The following is a 21236-nucleotide window of genomic DNA, read 5'->3' as shown; positions in this document are numbered from 1 at the left end:
GACAATAATGCTAATGAACCCATGTACCCATCACCAGCTCATGGTCAGCCTCCACTCCTTCGTCCCCCGCCCGGGTTATGTGGAGAAAACCCGTGTAGCACGCCATTTCACCTGTCAATATTTTGTTTTGTGAAAAACAAAACGGTGAAAAAATTCCGTGTGAATCATGTACATTTTTTTTGCTCAGATGATATCAGCCTCGTTAAAGGTTTAAAAAGGTTTAAGTTCTACCTAATTAAGTTCACTTCAGAGATCTCTCGTTGACAGGACATCATTTCGGAGGTGTGCCCCTCCAATGTTGTTGACACTAAGGGGGTCCCCAGTCCAATAGATGGCGCTTCCTGCAGGGGGTGGGCTGGCACCACAAAGGCTCGGAGACGCCCCCAGGAAGGCGTCCACCCAACTCCCAATGGGGTCCAAAGGTGTTTGATCATGTGGTTGGTCAAATTCATGTATGTCTAAAAACATATATCACAGCGTGGGCCATACTCTGGAAATACCAACCCACGGAATACCGAGGATTTAAAGACGGTCCTCACAACTATTATACGGGAGGAGTGTCTCCCGTGGATAGAAATCTGTGAAACGAGAAAATTTGTTCATTACACTGGAGGCTAACCATCTTGCATTTTATTGCATATTGGTTTTGTTTTTTTTAATTTATTTGTAAAGCAAAAATGTTTAGAAATCTCTAGGACTTGTGTTTCAATATGGATTGCCAATTCAGAAACATTTCAGTCAGCCCAAAAGCTTCAGATGTTCCATTTATATGCTACCCGATGAGCATTGGTCATGGACCCCAAATCACTTTTAAAAAGTAAAGTTTGATCAAAGTGCTGTATTGGGCTGCAGAATGTTTGGTATCCTCAGGAATCAGTCCACTCAGAAGGGAGCCCACCGTTTCCGTGGCCAGCTGTTCGTCTGGGTCACCCGGCGTGCACAAAGACCAGGACACTTTGGTTGTAGGATATGATTGCAGAAGTCAAAAAAGGTGCTGAAATAGAGTATCCTGGAGGGCAGTCTACATGGAGAACGCTGGTGCTTTTAAAATGCATCCTTGTGTGAAGGACACTTTCCCTCTTACTCATTTCCAAGTTAAAGAGGCGCCCAGGCCACAGGCGGGGCCTCCTTTCTCCCTCTGCTTACAAATCCCAAACAATATCCCACTTAATCAAATAAATGCAATTTCATCTATCAGAAAATATATTTTAGCCTTACTTTTAAAATGTGAGCACCAATCATTTTTCACAGTCAGTGTCTTTCACAGCCAGTAGAATAGCCTGTAGGTAAGAAGATTTTTGATATTAAATGGAAACACAGCCTTTGCTATAACAAAGACAGTCCCTTGCTGGCCCACTGCAGCGAGACCACCACAGGCATCTCCTGCTTCCTCTTCCTTGCGCCAAGTCGCTGGCCATCTCCCTTTGCGCCTCCATCTCACTCCCAGCTCTCCAGGACACCCCAGTTCTACACACCCCCAGAACTCCTGCCTCCCAGCTCCACATAAGCAGTTGGGAGCGAAGGCTGGGCCACCTACTATGAGAGAGTTTGGGTTTGCAGGAGCCTGGATCGCCCTGTGGTGACCTATGCACACATTTAGAGAAAAAGCTATGTCCTTCTTCCAAGATCCCGTGGAGCACTCTGCTGGGACTAGCGCCCTCATATTACTGACTTTACACTTGGGAGAGGCGGCGGCCACAGGGGAGCTGGGCTGGGATCCTGGGCCGGTGGCTCCTGACTGAGCCGTGCGGAGGAGATGAGAGGACCCAACGCGCCACTAGCCAGGTCTGGGTCGGATCCATGGAGCGGAGCAGATGGCATGCATGCCTCGGACAGTAGACTCCGTCCTTTGCTGGAAAGAAAGCTTGGGAAGAAACAGACTGGCAAAGCCGCCGCATCCTACACCCTTGTCTTGACTGTTTGGAAGGGTTTGGAGGCTGGTTGCATCTCCATGAGGGTTTATTTGTGCCATGTTTGTACACGTATCTGGTTGCAAAGACCTCACCTGAGGCAGGTGCCTTGGTTGATCCGTGTCCCACTGGAGATTCAGCCTCGCCTCACCTCGCTGGCACATGCTCTGGTCTTGGGAAATGGACTGAAGACTCGGAGAGGTGTACATGCCGGAAATGACTGACTCTCTAAGACTCACCTCCTCTCCATGTCCCCAGGACAGCCAAGGGCACTGGCAAAGGGAACGCCCCGTGGAAGGGGCCCTGGCTTGGCTGGGAAGAGCAGGACTGGTGGGGAGGGGTATTGCTATAAGGCTGAACCACAGGAGCAATGGGGTAGAGAAGATTCTGGAATGGCACTTAACCGCAGGAAGCCAAGTGGATGCAATGTCTGGAGGGGCGATAAGTCGGGGTTACAACCTGCCTTAGAGGGGTCAAGGGGACAGCTAACAGACCTAGAGGAGGGTAGGGAAAATGGACAGCCGATGACAGCACTGATGGACCTCTACAACCAGAAATGAATCCAGAGAGGTGGTCTGGAAAATGGCATAGGAAGTCGTGATCCCTTTTCCATCTCAGACCGTGGTTCCGGGAAGGCCAGCATCCTTGCGGAAGGACGCTGTGATGCCAGCAGGTGCGTGGAGTAAGTGGTCCCGCTCCCCCCTGCAGGGTCCCCTTGCACGGGGTGGGGGGGGGGGGTGGACAAGCTGCCCTTCTGAGGGTGGTGGTGCAGGGTCAGTGTGTGACCTGACTGATACCTTGTTGTGAGTCGTTGGTACAGGCTGGTGAGCATCGTACCCTGTTGATGTTCACACTGCAGCACGGGGCACCACAGGACCCTAGGAATTATAAGTGGTGGCCATGTAGCAGTGAGGTAGTGACACAAGTATGTCATGGCGCAAGTGGTGGCATAAGGGATGGACATAAAGGTGGTGATTAGAGGATGTCTGTGGGGTGGGAAAGGGCCGTGCAGATCCCTGGGGTTCTGGAGGGCTGTGACTTGTCTTCACTAGGAATGATCTGTTTCCAGTTGTGGGTTTGCCTGTGGACCCTTGGACAGTGCCGTGGCTCACAGAGGGTCTGATGTGCACGTGGGTGGGCAGAGCATCCTCTCAGACGCAGAGCTGTGGCTGCACACGTCCCTCATCTCTCCACGTCCCTAGTGCACAGGAGCTGCCGGTCACACAGTGTTGGACTAACGGTCACTGAGAAGCTCAGCCAAAGTGACAGTTTGGGGATAAACCCTGTGGGATCAGGTCAAAGCAGTGGTGGTTGTGTGGGTCTCTCCCCAGTACCTGCAGCATCGCTGACCCCTCTCGTCATCCCGTCCGACGACTCAGTGGGGGAATCTGTGCTCCTCCTCTGCACAGCTTGGAGTTGTGTGGTTCGAGGCCCTGGGGCGACACTTCCTCCAGTGGACACTGAACCGGAGCCACAGACCTGATCCCTCTGGGCGACTCGTGCCGGCGAGCTCAGGCAAAGGACGAGCTTCATGTTTGTGGCTGTGAGGACTGGCTTCTCCGTAACGGGGTGGGGAGTCCACCTGGAACCCTGAGCATCCTCTGGCACCGACACACCCAGCGTTATCAATAAAGGGCCGGCACAGCAACCGTGGCTGGCAAGGGAAGGCTGACGGTCAGACCCTCGGGAGCAGGTCTTGGTCCACCTCTGGGTGGGCAGCCTGGACCTGCAGCAGTGCCTCAACAGAGGGGACTCTAAGACGAGCAGGGTAGGGAGCCAGTGAACTAAGACCTCAGAACCCCCTGCAGGAGCTACGGCGTGGCCCCTGGGGCTGCTGCTGCCACCACCCTGAGAGTCAGCGATGGGACAGAGTGGATTCAGTGTGGACCCAAGTGGATCAGTGCAGGGCGAGGGGCGGACTGTAGCGAGCCTCCAGATGCCATGCAGCCAAGAACGCCTTCACCTCTCAGCCGGGACAAGTGCCGGCCTCGGGAGTGGGCTTGCTGTGCAAGACATGAAGGCGAACCAGAGTGTTAGCACGCCCAGCACACCCCGAGGATGGTGAGGAGTGACAAAGTGTGCACAGGGGCTCTCTGCTGCAATGTGTCTGTTAGTCTGGAATTAGTCAAAATAAAAGTTGCAAAATAACTCAGACAGAGGTGTGTGTGTATGTGTGCACACGTGCATTGACAAGCTGATTCTAAAGTTTAGATTGAAAGCAAAATAGTCAAGACAATGTTAAAGAAGAAGAAGAAAGCTGGAGGATTTGTGCTTCTGGATCTAAAACCTGTCAGTGGCTCTACTGACCAAGAGAGTGTGGCATTGGTGCAAAGACGGACAAGGATCAACGGCAGCATAGCGTGTGCCGAGACAGAGTCACAGACACGCGGTCCACACAGACACGGACGGGAGGGTCTTTTCAGTGAGCAGAGCCGAGTCAACTAGATGTCCATGTGGATGAAGTAAATCCTGACCTTTACTTCATACCACACAAGGGTCAATTCCAGGCAGATTTCCGAACACATATGAGAGGCAAGGGAATAAAGACTTTAGGAGGAAACAGGAGAGCGTCTCCTGACCCAGACCTCCAGAGGGTTGCATTCCCATTTCCCATTTTTACGACCACATAGTCCCTCTCTCCTTAATAATTTATCTACTTATTTATGTTGGTGTGCACTTGTGCATTTTTAATTTCTTCGTGTGTTTCGATCCTCTCTTATCATTATTTAATTTGATGCTTCCGCTGTTCCAGATTTGGCTGGCGGGAGCCATTTCAAGCTGTGTCCTTTGACACGTCCTCATCGTTCTTTGAACATTTTGTTCCCTTCTGGCAAAACAGGAGCTTCCAGACTCACCTCGTCCTTTCTCTGTCCGGCATTGGAATCAGCCGTTCCTCCACGGAGCCGGTTCCTTTCAGGGAAGGGATTAATGCTCAGAAACTAACTCTTGGCGCTACTTCTGTGTCTCTTGGGAAAGTTTTAAAGTTTTCTTCATACTCATTTGCTGCATTTTCTGTTAAGGTTGGTGCTAAATCATTTTCTCTGGTTTCTTGGTCTTAAATGGAGATATCGTTATTTCCTCTAGCTGGTTGTTACTTACGTATTTGAGGCCATGTTTTTATTGAATCCTGTTGGTTCACTGAATTCCTTTATTGTTTCAGTTCGTTCTGGCAAAGATGCTCGAGGGTTTTGGGGACATGTTCACATAACCCACAGATACGGCTCCTTCTTTCTGGTGACTCGCCTCACTGCTTTCTCTCTGCACGGAGCACCGGCCGCTCCTCCAGCTCCATGTTGACAGCACTGGCGCCCTGGCCTCGTGGTCTTAGTGGAATGTCCCCAGTGTGCTCGTTAGGTGAGATACTGGCTTTAGGATGAAGGTTTTTAGATGACATAAATGTTGATACCCTAGATGCAGATATGGATGTAGATACAGTGTTTGCCTCAACAAAGAAACTCCACTTTGGGGAACTTCCTGGTATTTTCTCTGCAACAGACTAAATGATCAGTTTGTGGCGGTCCCACATGATCTTGGGAAGAAGCTGTCTTGTTTCTAATGGGATGTAACTTTTGATCACTACTCGTAAGATCTACCCACTGATGATGTTGTTGAGGTTTCCTGTATCCCTACTCATGTTTGTCTCCTTTTTCTGCGAGATTCCCCTGTTGTCTGTGGGTCTCTATGACCCCGTGCGTTTTCTGTAGATCTCACTTTGTGAAGGCGGTTGGTCTGGTATTTGATGCAAGAGTGTTGATAACCGCTGTGCCTCATCACGGTTGTGGCTTTTGGCATCGGCGCCTGCCCCCTCTGTCGCTTGCGGGTCTTGGGTTGGATTCCACTGTGACATGGCACCACCACTCATGCACCTGCAGGTCCTCTGCTCCCTTTCTGAGTCCCTGTGTCCGAATCAGGTGTCTCTGGTTTACAGCCTGCAGTGGTGTCTTGGTTTAGGGGCCAAATTTGAAAACTTTTGTCTTTTAAAAGGTGAGTTAAGGCCATTCACATTTATTGACAAAACTGATATGTTTGAGTTCAACCTTATCATATTATTTTATGTGATGGTTGTTAATACAAATCATTATATTTGCTGTGTTTATTTTTTTCCTGATGCATATTCATTGATCTTTTTAAAAATCCTTTCTTCGTTAAGTGGGGAAGCTTGCTTTTTGTTCCTGTGGTTACCTCTGCAGTCGTTTCTTTTTAAATGACTTCATCCTGCTGTTTTCTTATTTAACCCATTGCTGTCCGGCTTGTAGGCGGCTCTGCTCTATTGCCCGTATGATCATCCGAGGCTTCTCATCTCCCCCTCTCTCCCCTCCTACCCTCCACATCGTTCCTGTCTCGTCAGAAAACAGCCCTAACGATGTACAGCCTGCGTCACGTGAAATGCCCATTGTCGTCCTCACCATCATTTCAGCCTCAGGCCTGCAGTTGAACATAATAAGGCTCCATCATCATCGTTTCTGCTGAGGTTCCCCGTTTCCTCTGGTTTGGCTGATGTGCGTGTTGCAGGAGATGCTTCAAGAGCACAGTGGATGCCTCTGACGATCGATCCCCGGTCTGTGAATGCTGGTACTTATTCTGCAACCTCCATACTTAAAGGACACTTGGCTGGAGAGGAAACCCGTGGTTCCACGTTTCCTTGAATATTTTGAAAACGATATCCTCCTGGTACCTTGACTTGCACGTTACTTTTAAGAAATCTGATGCCCTTGTTCGTTATTTCACCTTTTTGCCTCAAAGCGCTGGTGATTTTTCCTTGTGTGTAAAGTCCCGTGCTGTCACCAGGACGCATCCTGGGGTGACAGTGGCGGGACGTTTTCTCCGGTGCTTCTGCGTCCCTTCATACACAGCCTCGGGCTCCCTCTCCCTTCAGGAAGATTTACTGGATTCCAGTTGTGAATATGTTATGGTTTCATTGTTTCGTTGTTTTGTGTTTCCTCTTAAGGGCCTCCGATTACGTAGACATTGGATTTTCTTTGTCTTCCTTCCATTTCAACATTCTGATCCACTTTACTCTTTTCTTTATCAGATTTTCATTCTTTGAGTTGTTTTGTGGATTTTCTGCAATGACCTTTATTACGTTTTTGCCTGAATCTATTGTCTCACTGGCATGTTGTAATTATTCCTCATTCTTGTATGATTTTATAGGGTTTTTATATTTATTCCTTAATTTCCATCAACTCTTGTTTCCTTTCCTCCTCATGGTCTTCCATTTTTGTTCTTAATTTTTGAATTTCTGATCCACGGTATGTTGGCACACCTTCTCCTACTTGTTTGAGGATATTTAGTTTAGTTTGGAGGGTCTGTTATAGTTTTATTCACTTCCCTGGAGGTTTTTTTCGGGGGTTCACCCCATTGCTGTTTTCATTTTGTTTTGCTTTGTTTGATAGTAGATTTGTATTTATAAAGATGGTCCGTTTGGCTTTCTGAGGGCGAGGCTGGCGTTGGCAATAATTTACATTCTCCGAGGTCCAAGCACCCCCTCCGGTTAGCAGCTTTCTCAAGGATGACCCTCCACCCCCTGCATTGAGAGTGCCGTGTGAGGGGAGGGCTGCGTGTCCACTGCCATTTTTCTTGATTTCTTTCTCCTTCCAGGACCCTACGCTCTGCGCTTCCTTCTTTTCCATCACACCACACGGTTTCCATGGGGGCGTCTCCTCCTTCCTCCTAACCCTCCTGCCCAAAGCGTTTCCTCGGCAAGCTTGCCTCCCTGAGTCCTGCGTGTGTTATGTACCCCCTCTCCCTGTAGCCAGTGCTCTGTGTCCACGTGTCCAGTATTTTCACACTTGGGGTGGACTTCCCCTGTCTCTGGCTGTGGTTTTGGACAACTCTTAGGTTCACATCTAGCTTCCCTCTTCTCTTTCATGTTCTTTCTCCAAACTGCCCTTGTTCTCTGCCAGCATCTGGGACAGAGTTGGGCCAAGGGCTCCCTTGTCTTCTCCATGTTCTGTTTATAGACGACTCGTACACATGCGTCCTGTCCTCCAGCTTCCAGGTGACAGGTGTCTGCAGGGATCCTCGTTCATCCCTGGTCTTGATCTTGTAGAAGGACACAGCTGCCACTGCTGCCATCGACACTGGTTGGGGATGGCGTCAACACTTCAGATAAATTTAGAGGGGTGGACGTTTTTACGTTAAGGAGCTTTCCAACTCTAATTTTTCTCATAAGTATTTTATAGCAGTCAGTAGCAAAGTCTTAAGTACCTTTCATTAGTTTTATCCCTAGAGATTTTATATCTTTGATGTTATTGTGAATTGTATCATTTTACCTTTCATTTTCATTTTGTGTTCCGGGTACATAGAAAAACAATTGACTTCTGTATAATTGGCCTTGTGTCTGGTGGCCCTACTAGACTTGTATTTTTAATCTTAATAGTTATCCTGTAGATTCTTTTGGATTTTCTGCACACATAATCATTTCATCCATAATTAATTACAGTTTTGTTTCTTCCTTTCCACTCGTGATATTTCAGTTCTTAAACTTAGATGGGTACATTGGTGTTTATTGCATTGTTATTTAAGCCATTTTCAATGTCTGATTTATCTCTAATATGGTAAAAAAATGTAAATGACTAAGCAAGATTTTAGTGATAACTTTTTTTCTGTAACTTAAATTGTTATAAGAAGGTCAACATCTATCTCTCCATTCATTTGGAACTGTCTCCACATTTAGTCATAAAAGTTGTTCTCAGTGATCTTGCAGGCAATGGGAACACTTCAGTTCTCCCCAAAACCGTGGCTAATATTAGAGCTGGCTCAGCATCTCTCCCCTCTTCCTTCCCAATTTCTGAAACTATCCTGAGCCACACTTTGTGAACCAAAAGTCCTCTCAAAACAATGAGAATTTTACACTTTCTTGGAAAGTCATAAGTATCATTTCCATAGTTTTAGGAGTTCCTAAAAATGAAGTTTAAAAGTTCTCTTATTGAATTCTTGAGGTCCGTGAGAGCATGTGGCAAATGCACTGTTTCTAAATTTGCATCGCAGTGGACGCTTTGAGAGAAACAGAGAAAACACGGAAAAACCCTGAGCACCTCTTAGCTAGGCAGGTCTGTAGGAGTCTACACTCACCCGAATAAGACGGGGCCCTGGAGCCACGTGCACTCACACCACACTGGTGAAGGCCATCTTCCCTCAATTAGGCAAGAACATGGTTTTCAAACCGCACGGAACAGAAACTTACTTCGTTATCTTTCTTAACACACAGCAACACACTGAGACAGTTGTTGAGTATTCTCAACACTCTGGAAATATTGCTAATGTTAGAGCCTCAGTAAACAGCCGTGGTTTCTGAAAAATAGATCTTTAAAAATTCACAGACCCATAAAGATAAGTACAACACCTGCATTTCCCTGAAGTGTGCTCTGTCTCGACAGGCGTGAGGGTTTGTGCCGTCCGCAGAGATGACGGTCGAGGACAGTCATTAATGTGATTGCTTTCTATCACGTTAATGCCCCGGCTGACTGATCACACATCATACACATCCATACGCCATGGTTCTCCCTGTCTACTCTCTGTTTATCCCAATGTCAAGTTTAATGGGTCTGGGAAATCCAAGATGTATCTTCTTCTTTGTCATAAAGAAATAGAAGCTTGGGCCAGCCCTGGTGGCCTAGTGGTTTAGTTCTGTGTGCTCTGCTTTGGAGGCCCAGGCTCAGTTCCCAGGCACAGACCTACACCACCACTTGTCAGTGGCCTTGCTGTAGCGGTGCCCCACATACAAAAGAGAGAAAGATTGGCAATGGATGTTAGCTCAGGGTGAATCTTCCCTGGCAGAAAAAAAAAGAAAAGAAAAGAAATAGAAGCTTAGGGGCTGGCCCTGTGGCCAAGTGGTTAAGTTCACACGCTCTGCTTCAGCAGCCCAGGATTTCGCTGGTTCAGATCCTGGGTGCGGATGTGGCACCACTTGTCAGGCCACACTGAGGTGGCATCCCACATAGCACAACCAGAGGCACTCACAGGTAGAATATACAGCTATGTACTGGGGGGCTTTGGGGAGAAGAAGAAAAAAAAGAATAAGATTGGCAGCAGATGTTAGCTCAGATGCCAATCTTAGAAAAAAAAAAAAGTAGAAGCTTAACTAGGTGAAGCAGAGGATCGTTGAGGCTAAATTTGGCAAATAATCCGGTTCCTCCAGTAGACTATGTCTCACTGTTCAGATTTAATATTGATTTCTTCGTGTCTCAGGATACACACTGCGTACAGCTACAGGATTGTTTTTAACAGAGGAAGACAAATTTAAATAACAATTTCTATTGTAGTTTGATCTAAAAGTAAATGCTTAATTTATCTTTGATAACTTTTTATTTCTGGTAAATAGAGAACTTTTAATTGCACAAAAAGTAGGAATGACAGCGTGTCTAGGAACTCGACTCTTTTTTCCAAGTCTGGACAGAGGCGTGATTAGCAGGTGTATAAAGGATAGAAATTAGTGCTCACCCAGTCCCCACAGAGTCAGGATATTAGAAGGTCAAATCAGAAATCCACATGAAGTTGAAGTGCCCCAGAAATACATGAGGATGTTGCAAAAAGTGTAAACAACCCCTTGTTTCAGAGAAGTGGAAACTGGCCCAAGTGGAGTAGGTGTGCGCCAGGCCAGCAGCCCCTCCAAGCCCTGCTTGCACTTTTCCCAGAGGTGTTGATGTGTTTCCACCAAACGCTCTCCTACAGAGCCGCACGGACGGCAGTGCATCTCCTGGTAACTGAGGGCCGGGGTTACATGTGTGGCCAGTTCCCCTGCAGGCATGTGGGAGGACACCTTCCCACATCCCACCAACTGACCAAAGTTCAGGGAATATTGCACTGAATTTTATTCCCAGCCTGATTTCAAATAAGTTTTTTTAATTATAAAATCAATAAGGAGGGACAGCGAAAAACTTAGCTTTTCTAAACGACGAAAATAAAATTCTGAGCAAAAAACTATGTTTACATTTATATATTATAAAGAATATTGTATATTAATATTTAACTTCACCACTGCAGGGTTCACCCACAGGACACTTAGTAACGCATGAATGCATAAATACTGCATTTAAATCCCGTGCTGGTACCATACTGAGAAGAGCAGTCGGCCGTTTAGGTTGAAGCGTGACCTCGGGCTGGCCCGATGACCTCGCTTCTAAATCTGCCACCAGCCTCCTCTGAGGTCAGTCAGTGGATGCCAGTCTGTGCTTGGAATGGGCCCACAAACCGTGTTACATGTGGGTGTCTGGTGGGCGACCCACCCTCCCTGGCAGGTAGGCATGTGGAGCCCATTCCACTGGTCCCACACGCTGTTAACAGGTGTTTCTCCCACAGGACCAATGACACAGGTGTGCTCTCCTACAAGGAGCACCTGCCCGTGATGCGAATCGTGGTCACAGACACGGCCCACCCGAGCTCCGAGGCTGCCTACAGGCTGGGGCCTCTGCTGTGCCAGGGGGACCGTAAGTAGCTCCCTGAACTCTTCTTTTCCATCAGCGGCCAGTCAGTGTGGACGGCAAGGGGGCTGCAGGGTCTAAAACAGCACCCTGCACCTGGAGACCCGTGCTCCATCAGGGGTTGATGAAAAAAGAGAGATTACGTCCCTTTCTAAAATTAGGAAATCGATTGATGCTGTGTCGCTGTTATTCAATATTTGGTGAAATATTTACTTTGCTGTGAAATGCAACACAAGAGCCTTTGAGAAAGTCTTCCAGCCACTTGGAGACACCACAGCCCTGTCCACTAGAGCAGGTCAAGTGCCCTGGGAGGAGAAGTTTCCAGAGAGCCCGCGGGTGCCGTCAGGTGCACAGACACCCTGTTCCATCTCCATGGCCCAGTAAGAGAACCGCAGATCCACGGAACACTGTGAGCCTCGGCTTTCCAGCGGGCACGAATGGCTGAAATCAGAACATCAGCTGGAAACAAGCAAACTGATGGGACGGTGCGAGCTTTCTCTCTCTCCTTCACCTCTCAGCTCTCGCTCTCCTTTCTCTCTGAAGCGATGGCCCCTGCCGTGGCGTCCGGTCACCATGTCTGCGCTCTAAAGCAGCATTTTACAAATGCAAATGGCAGTTTTTATGCAACTGTACATTTCCATCAGACTGTCTCCGTGACCTCTTCCCACTGGGATGACACAGGGGGCGTGTCCCATCAGGTGTGCCTCTGACACCACGTGACTTCTGATGCTCCTCACCATGTCTGTCCCCTCATTCATCAACCCTTCTCACAGATTTTCTATTCCAAGTCTTTGACCAAAACTTGAAATGAAAATAGAGGAAATATTATTCTAAATTAAAACTGTGCTCGAGTTTATGTTGTTGCCGTTGCTATTGGTATTTGGAAGAGCAGGTGTGTTTTGGAAACCACGGGAACTCCAGAAGGTGTGCGCTATGCTGTAGTTTGCGAAGCTCAGGCAGAGGTGGGGTGCACAAACAGATGTGGATACCAGCTTGCCCCCCGCCCCCAGCATCACCCCCGATTTTTACCCAATTCTCGTTCAATTGTGACCCCCTCCGCCATCTGTGGTGCAGGTGGAGGGAGGGATCTGCAGCCTGAGGCACAGAGAGCGGGCAGTAAGACCCTCTGCTGCTCGCCCTCGGGCTCCGGGTCTGCCCCCATACAGCAGTGACCCAAGACTGCTGAGTGCAGAAGTCACATGCTGATTCTGGGGTGGACTTTTCTCCAAGATTTTACTTGGCTCTTTCCTCTTTCTTGGCTGCCAGCAGCCCCCACTTCTCCAGGTTCAGGATTATTCTTGGGAGAATTTTGATTCCATTTCCCGATTAGGGTCTTAGTCTGTGGGTGCAGACAGGGATGACATTCATCTTGTTTAAGAACCATCGCAGGCTGGAACTGACCTGCCAGAACAACCCACAGCCCGTCAGACAGAGGCTGGATGTCAGCTGGAAATCAGGTCAGGACCCGCACTGGGGTTCAAAACAAACTTGTGAGAGTTATGTTTGCTGCCAACGGCACTTTTTAATTTTGCTCATTGTTCTTCATGCCATCAATTGTGGGGAGAGGTAAATTCTGTAAATGCTCTTCATGGCACCGTCTTCACCCAAAAGTCTGTGTGGGAACATTTCACGTGTGGAAGGAGGTATTTCTCAGGTGCACTTTCCATTCAAGGATCTGAACCGCAAAGCCCTTTTAAATCTTTGACATTTGAATTCTGCAACCCATTTTATTCACTGTGTTTCTTTTCAGATAGGTTATTCCATTAAAATTTTGAATTTAAGCATCTGTCTTGCTGCTCCTGCCAAAGACGTGCAGTTGGAAAACTGCTCTAAGAAGTGTCCTGTGGTCTGAAAAGCCATAGTTGGGCCACTGAAATTGGTTCTTTCATTCTGTGTGCAGTGGGGAGCCAGAGCTCCAGAGTGCATTGCCGTCTGAGGTGCGCACAGCCCCAGGGCAGAGGACTCGTAGACAATTTCATTAATTTCTCCTGCATTTGGCTCTGCCACATCAAAACCACTTCAGACGAAGGTGGATCACTCCCATTTTCAAAGACCCCCAGACAATAGCCCTGAACAGATTTCTCTGGTGTCGATTCCACCCGGGACCTCGTAATGCCCACCATTTTGAAATTGCTACAGTATTCTTTCTTTTCTTCAACCTCCCTGACTGCCCCACCCTCCACCCCCTTTCTCTCCTCCTCTCCCTCCATCTCCCCTTTCTCCCCTCTCTACCTCCTACTTCTGTTTCCACAAATAACGTGGTCAGGATTATAGGAAGATGAATTATGAAACCAAAATGAAAGGAGTGTCCTACCTTCTCTTTGGCTAAAGAAAAGAGGAAATATTGTCAGGACATTTGGGCAAATGCTTATTGAGTGCCTCCAGTGATGCAGCAGGGGGCAAGACAAAGGGACAGCACCGTCCTCCCAGGGCCACATAAAATGAAGAAGCATGTCTGTGCGCACACGTAGGTAGCCGTAGACTAAGTAGGGAGAAGATGGAGGAAGGTGAGGGGCTGTGGAGTCTTCCCTGGAAGGTACCATCTGGGTGAAACCCCACAGGACTCCCGGACACACACTGGAAGCACGAGGAAGGGTGTTCCAAGCAGGGGGAATAGAGTGTGGAGTTCCTGGCCCGGGAGCCAGCACTGACTGAACCCAGGGCGCTGGGGGTAGTGAGAGCTGGGTTGAGATTTATCTGAAGGTGAAGGCAAAAGAGTTTAAACGGCAGATCGATGTGAGTTATGAGCAGACTCAAGATAACGCCAGGCGTTTGGTCCAAGTGACAGAGAATGGAGCCGCCGTTAATGAAATGGGCTTTTATCAGCTGGGGGACCGATATGAAGAGCTCAGGTTTGAGCACACTGATCCAGATGCTTGTGAGATGAACTTGGTCTCAGAGATGAGAGGGAGGAGACTGGACCTGCTCACGTGGCATCCCGGGGAGAGGCTGCCCGCCGTCTACAGGAGTCATCAGAGGAGAGGTCTCCAGGCGAGTGAGTGTCCAGAGAGAAGGGAAAAAGTCAAGGACAGAGTCCTGGGGTTCAGAGGTCAGGAGGTGGGCGATGGTCCAGGATTTCTGGGCAGACAGAGCCTGAGAGGAGGAGGAAACCGAAGAGACGGGGCAGTGCCTAGGGAGGAGGAGGCTCCCTGAGCAGAGCTGCTGCGGACCACGCAGGAAGGCAGGAATGACCATCCGACTTGGTCGTCTCAATTCCTCCAGTGCCAAATCCAGCTCCCACGCTGCACCCAACCCCACAGCTGCATCCACTTCAGTCTGAGATGCGTGAGAAGTCGCAGAAGTGGTGCATGCAGAAAACTAAAAACCATCACTCACTAATTCCTTATCTAGCACCAGAATAAGGTGGGAGAGCTACTCAGACCTCTGAGTCCAGTTACTTCCTTCCACTTCCTGCGGACCTCTGATTCTAAGTGTCTATAAGAATAAACAGCAATACTGAGAAAAAGCACAACGTGTGTCACTATGCTCTAGACCCTGAAAGCATCTGTGTGTGTCTTTGGAATATTAATAATTTTGTAGGAGCTCCAAATATCGGAATAGTTGTGCACAAATCCGGAAGCAATATGAGCAGTGAAGACCCATGAATGCCTTTTCTCTGAGGTGGCTTCTAAGGCTGTTTGTCGTATGAATGACTCTGAGGAATAATTATCACTTTCTGTTTGCCATACCAATTCATGCCGCGTGTGCCTCGGTGCGAGGTAGTGGATTTTCTATGGAAACATATATGAATAGCTTTGTTCCCTTCCAGCTGAGCTATGAAACAAAAACTGTAATTATATCCAGCATAGTCCATCATTTTCATTTCAATTTTGCTTTATATTTGATCCCAATTATTATTTTCCAAAATATTTGAAAACAGCATTAGGAATTTCAAAAGAGGAACCGCAGACATGAAGGATTGGTGCCTCAGTCTTCAACCTTCTCAGAACAGGAGTCACAGCCACCTCGGGTTCTCTCTTTGTTAAAAAGCCACGCTCACCAGTTCGTTTTCTTAATGCTCAGAAAGATGAATTTGACTAAAGAAACAGTTCTCATCCTAGCATTTTCATAATTTCTATTCCCAGTCTTAAAAAAGCAGATTGTTTATCTTTTGTGTATGTTTGATTTTGGAAGCAAACATCCTTGTTTTGTAAAGTAATGTGCCTTTAACATGATCTCTGTTCCTTTTTAAACGACAATTAATTTACTATTAAGATAATGTATTAATGGGTCAAAGAAAAGTTTAGAAAATAAAATATTTACAAAATCGCCCTTACTCCAGTCAGGCTAATGAAATTCATTTCCCTACGTGGGCAATGTCTATCCGTGTGTCTGTCTATTTATCTCCCTTTATATGTTTATGTATGTACACACAATGTGTACACAACACATACACCATATATATACATACTGTATACATACATAGACTATACATGTAATGTATATACCAAGCACTACAATGTATATATAGTTTATATACATGTTATATACATGATACTGCTTCTCCCTCTACTATGTAAATAACTATTTGGATTATGTAACCATTTTGTAACATACACACAAGCACATGCACAGGAAACAAAGGTCGCCTTCAAGCAGGCCTGTTATCAACTTCGACCTTTAAGGGTCATTTGAAACTGTCACTCTCTCCTGACAGGTGAAGTTGGTCTTTATCTTCTCCCAGTGACACAGCAGCGCACGTTCACCTCGGCACCTGGAGCTCACGGCTCCACATGGCGTGGCCCTGGAGCCCTCTCTCCAGGGAAACCGGGGCACCCAGGAACCCCCACCCCTGGATCTCCCCCTCCTCCCTCGAGGCCCCCAGAGGACTGGGTGTCCCTGAGGGTGCAGGTGACTGCAGTGGTGCTCACCCTCCTGGTCACCCACCCAGTTCCACTGATGACTTGGTGACCGGTCAGAGCCGACATTAGTCAGAAGGCTTCAGCAAGTGGGGGACAAGTGGTGTCACCCCTAGACGTGGTCATGGTCTAGACGGGCAGCCCATGGGAAACAGGTTCTAATCTGCTCATTTAAACCAGTCGCAGAGCTTCCTCTTCGGTCTACTTATAAAATTGAAATGAAATAGACCTTTAGAATTTTTTTTCTCCAATTTGGGTTTTTAAGGAGCCCAAAGTTTCCTGATGACCAGTCAGCCCATTTTGGGGAGGAGTCGCTTATTTTCTCTTTAATGCCATCTTAATTCAAGCTTTTTCTGTAACAGTTCAACTAGAAGAGCATTGTGGTCCTTCCACATGTGGCTGCAGGGACCCCAGGACCACAGACGAGAAGTTATCCTGTCAGCATCTGGCATAGCCTGCTTCGCTGGGTCCCTAGGACAGACGAGCGCAGGAAGAGCTGGAAAGAGGAAACTAAGATGTTATGCTCCAGACAGAGAGCAGTAAAACATCTTCAAAATGTATTCTCCAGGGGAAACACAGCCAAAGGAGCTGTTGGCCGCATAAGAGCCGTAGGAAAACCTGCAAATTGACTCCTTGATTTGGGCCCCCACCAGAGAAAGCTGGAAAGCAGACAAGCAATGCTCTTGAGCTTTCACATGACAGAAAATCAATGCAGATGCACGCATGGCTCAGCGCAGAGGCGAGCCCGTGGTGGCATCTGTCCTCTGATAATAGAGTGGAGGGGTATCTGGGGTCACTGTTTTCTGACCCCAGTGCATAAACTCATTCTTCAGGAAAAGCAATTTAGATGTGAGGATGTTATCAAATATTGTCAATTATATGCAGTGTGCTGCGTAAATTAAAGATCTGTATTTCCGATGCATGCCCCTACGACTTTGGTGGCAACGCCAGCCCCTTTCAGAGCCCAGGATGGCACAGCTCACTGACCGGTCGACACCGACTCCTTGGGGACAGGTCACATTTCACCATGCTGCATCAGTTTGTTCTGTGCAATCCAGCATCCAGCCAGATGCAGGACAGCTCACAGCATCTTCTCCAAAGGGAAGCTGTGGACAGCCAAGAACAGAGTGAAGGGCAGACTAAAGCTGTAGTGGGACAGTCCTGTAAACTCACCTCTGTCACATGATCAGACGTCTTTTTAAATTTCATTTCAATTAATTTGCTAATCTTTGGGAAGGTGCTTTTTTCAATTTTAGAAACTTTAGATGTTTTAAGGCATTTATTTTTCACTGATTTTGAGCAATATGAAGTGACACCAGCAGAAACCAGTGTGAGCAATGTGACAACTTCCCAACCCGCCTGTGTAAGGAACAATGGCAACATGCTAGTGTGGCCGTGAGAACGTCATGGTAACTTGAGATTCCTGTTCTCCTGGTTGGTCTCTGCTTTCGAAGAGGATGTGCCACCTCCTGGCCCCAGTTAGGGTGGGAGCTCCCACCCTGTGGAAGTGGCCTTGACTGAGGGATGGGCCCTTTGACCTGTCTGGATTGGTAGGTTAGGATGGGCAAGCCTTTGGATTTCTGCAGGATTTTGCTTAATTCAAAGTTATGTGGATGCCTAAAATTTAAAATGATGAGTAAATTAAGGTGTGATAATAAAAGCGTGGTGGGACATTATCGGAGCAAAGCCATTTCCTCCTAGATGATGTGAAGGGAACGCTGTTGCCCGGGGTCCCTTTCCCCACGATGATGGAGGGCGCTCTTGGTTGACCCCACGCTCCCGATTCTCCTAAGATCGTCAGGTTTCCATTCAGGGTCCCGTAAGGTATGTCAGGAGAAGGTCACACAGGAGACGAACACGACCCCCAGGGTTTGCCCACCCTTGACAGCAACCTTTCCTCTACTGTCATGAGCTTGTTTTCTGACGTTTTCCCTCCTTTCCCACAAGGATTGTTCTGGAATTCAGCCTCCTTCCACACTGAGGCTTCATACCTTCACTTCCCTACTTTCCACGGAGAGCTCAGCGCCGACGTGTCTTTCTTTTTCAAGACGATGGCTTCGTCCGGGGTGTTTTTAGAGAACCTGGGGATCACAGACTTCATCAGCCTCGAACTGCGCTGTAAGTTTCCAGAAAATTCCCTGGGGTGGTCATTATTGGACAAAGAGCCCTAGAGATGGTCCCCTGTCTAAAGTGCTCTATGCCTCCTGCACCAGCCAGGGCCGTCTCTTCACTCATTTCTAAGATTCTGTGAATTCCACGAAGCAGCTGTAAGATAAACTGCATGAGGCTGATAACACACTTGAAAGCAGACAGGAAGAACCCGTCTTCACAGGCCCAATTTAGGAAGCGTTTCGCTGGGTGTAAACAGGGCTTTAAATTTGACTAGCTCTTCCATGAAGTGCTCACTGATTGCCCAAACACTCTCATTGTGCAAGCCCATAACACGTGGTCCACGCCCCCGCGGCTTGCTTGTAGAAGCATATGAAGTTCTAGACTAAATTCCGCATGCAAATCCAGGTCTTTATGGTGTCTCTGCATGGGAAATTATCTTTTCAATTCAGTACGTATCAAAATGAATAGCACATTCTGAGCTTAAATTCTTTAAATCAGTATTTTCCCAAATATAAGATAACTTTGCCCCTCCAACCTCCCTCAGAAGATCATTTCCTGCATTGACATTAATCCACGTGGGTGTCAGACACTCGGGCTGTTCCCGGCGGATGCTCTCCCTGGGGACATAACTTCATTCTCTCTCGTCTGATTCCAGCTCCGGTGGAGGTGACCTTCTCCTTCGATGTGGGAAACGGGCCCTGCGAGGTCACCGTGCAGGCACCCACTCCCCTCAATGACAACCGGTGGCACCTGGTTCGAGCTGAAAGGAACGTGAAGGAGGCATCGCTGCAGGTGGACTGGCTCCCACGCGGGACGCGCGCTGCCCCCGAGGACGGGCACATGCTCCTGCAGCTCAACAGCCAGCTCTTTGTGGGTGAGTGCTGCCCTCAGGGCCATCCCAATCACACGGCTCCGGTGGGGGCAGCTCCAGAGAAAAGGAGACGATAAAACAAGGATAGCGGCACCCGCAACTCCCCAACCACGCTGCTGTCGGCCCATCGGGCACCTGTGGCTCCAGGCGCCGGGCCGGGCACTTCCTGCTTGATCTTATCCTCATGGCACCTGCCAACAGGTGACTTCCCCCGCTTCACGGACGAGGAAGATGTGGGGGAGGACAGCACACAAATGCCTGGCGGCTCAGGGCACCAAGCCCGCCCAGGACTTGCTCCCAAGCGGTACCTGGTGTGCGCACACTCTGGCCACTCTGTGTCCAGTGCAAAGCGTGGTGGTCAGCTGTTCGCACCTGCTGCTGTCTTTGCTTCCAGGTGCAGAGACGCCTCTGCCCAGGGAGCCCCCGAAACAGAAATAGAGGGAGACAGGAGCCAGTGGCCCTCGTCTGACATCCTCATCCCCTCTCGTGCCCCGCCCTGACCTCCGCCTGACCCCGGCACAGCCTCCCGGGTTGCAAACAAACCACGTGGGCCTCCTTCTCTACTCGCTGTTCCTCCCGCAGGCCTGGAGCAGCGTCTCTGCTGCGGTGGGGGCCCTGGGGTTCACTGTGGGTTGTGTTGTCCACAAACAACTTTATTCTGATTCGGGGTTCAATCAGACAGTGGAATCAGCCCTTCTGTGGCCACCCCACACACTTCATACACATAAGGACGCTAGTTATTGCCAACTCCAGTAAATGAAAATAATCACAAACTATTCCTGGAGTATCAGAGGTACAGGTTTGAGCTAAATTCCTAGGAGTCCTACTCATTTTCATTACTTAATCAATCAAGTCTTATCAGCTTCTTCTAGCCAAAAGATTAAGCTTATAGTCACATTTGACAAACACAATTTTTAGTATTTTCTGTGTATTTGTTTTTGCTTTTTTCAACTATTTTATTTAATTGGAGAGATTTATTGAGATTTCTATGCCTAGGACACTGCATCAGATATCCTCATTGTGATCATATGGACAAACTTAAACAACGGATGTAGAGAGAGTTTTTTGTAGTTAAGAGTAAATTTACATAAGATATGAAATTCTTGAAAATTCATAGACAATGTCATTTTGCTTCTTACACCTTGTTTTTTTGTTGACTAAAATGTCTACCGACCCCATTTACATCTCAGTTTTCATGCTGGGTTAGTTCATGGTAAATCCATGAATTTTCAAGGTGTTTTAACATGAAATCTCAGATATGATTCTACATCAGCATCTGTCCTCCTGAACTTGGCAGTGCAATTGTGCTGTGATCTTAAAGAATTTGAAAACTCAGAAATAGCCTTCTTACTTTGAAAACGCAGAGGATGGAAACTGTCCTCACATCTTGGAGTGGAATCTGCTCTACTTCTCCTGCAGCTGCTTCTTGGAGCGTCTGTGAAGTTTTGAACCTGTTTCTAGAGTCAGTGTCTCCTGTTCTGCTGAGGACTGACTTCAGGCAGCATTCCTACAAGTCGGAGAAGTTCTTCAAAGCTGGCACACTGTCAGGACAGACGTCAGCCGCAGTCGTCAGCCGCCGGGCATGCTCTCCAGGACTGGAGGAGTTATTCTCCACGGGGAGTCTCTCGTGTGTGGTCAGACCCACAACCGGAGCTCTCTGTACACCCAGATAGCTCTCTCCTCCTCTCACCTGCTCTTCACTGCACTCAGTTGCAGCTACTATATATATATATATATGCATTTTGGAAGACATTTATTTGCATAGAAACCCTTGATTAAAAGTAGCCTCAGAGTCTGTGGCTTGATTTTTTAAGCTAATACAAATAATTGTAGTTGTTAATTATGGGAGATTAATTTAATAAGCATAGTACACACATTTTTGAAAAGGCTGCTTTTCTCAAAACACCATTTATTTCTCAATTGTGAAATAAGAGAAATTTGGGCTTGATTTTAATAACTTATTTTTTTACCTACTTTGATGAGAAAAATAAAAGATGGGCTGCAATGCAAATAAAATGTCAGCCTTTGGAGGCTGGCCCGGTGGCATAGCTGTTAAGTTCAC

General features: G+C 47.7%; 1 protein-coding gene across 1 annotated transcript in view; it reads left to right on the top strand.

The window, feature by feature from the left end:
* The window catches only part of LOC103558188 (contactin-associated protein-like 4), a 169747-nt gene that overhangs the window by 118053 nt on the left and 30458 nt on the right, over window positions 1-21236 (top strand). The window contains exons 15-17 of the mRNA XM_070620323.1: window positions 11211-11338; window positions 18139-18309; window positions 18959-19177. Coding sequence (XP_070476424.1) covers window positions 11211-11338; window positions 18139-18309; window positions 18959-19177 — 518 coding nt within the window. The remainder of the gene's footprint in view (window positions 1-11210; window positions 11339-18138; window positions 18310-18958; window positions 19178-21236) is intronic.

The sequence above is a fragment of the Equus przewalskii genome, chromosome 5, assembly GCF_037783145.1.
Source record: "Equus przewalskii isolate Varuska chromosome 5, EquPr2, whole genome shotgun sequence".
Taxonomy (NCBI): domain Eukaryota; kingdom Metazoa; phylum Chordata; class Mammalia; order Perissodactyla; family Equidae; genus Equus; species Equus przewalskii.
Note: the sequence above shows the minus strand (reverse complement) of the source record. Positions and strands in the feature narration are given on the sequence as shown.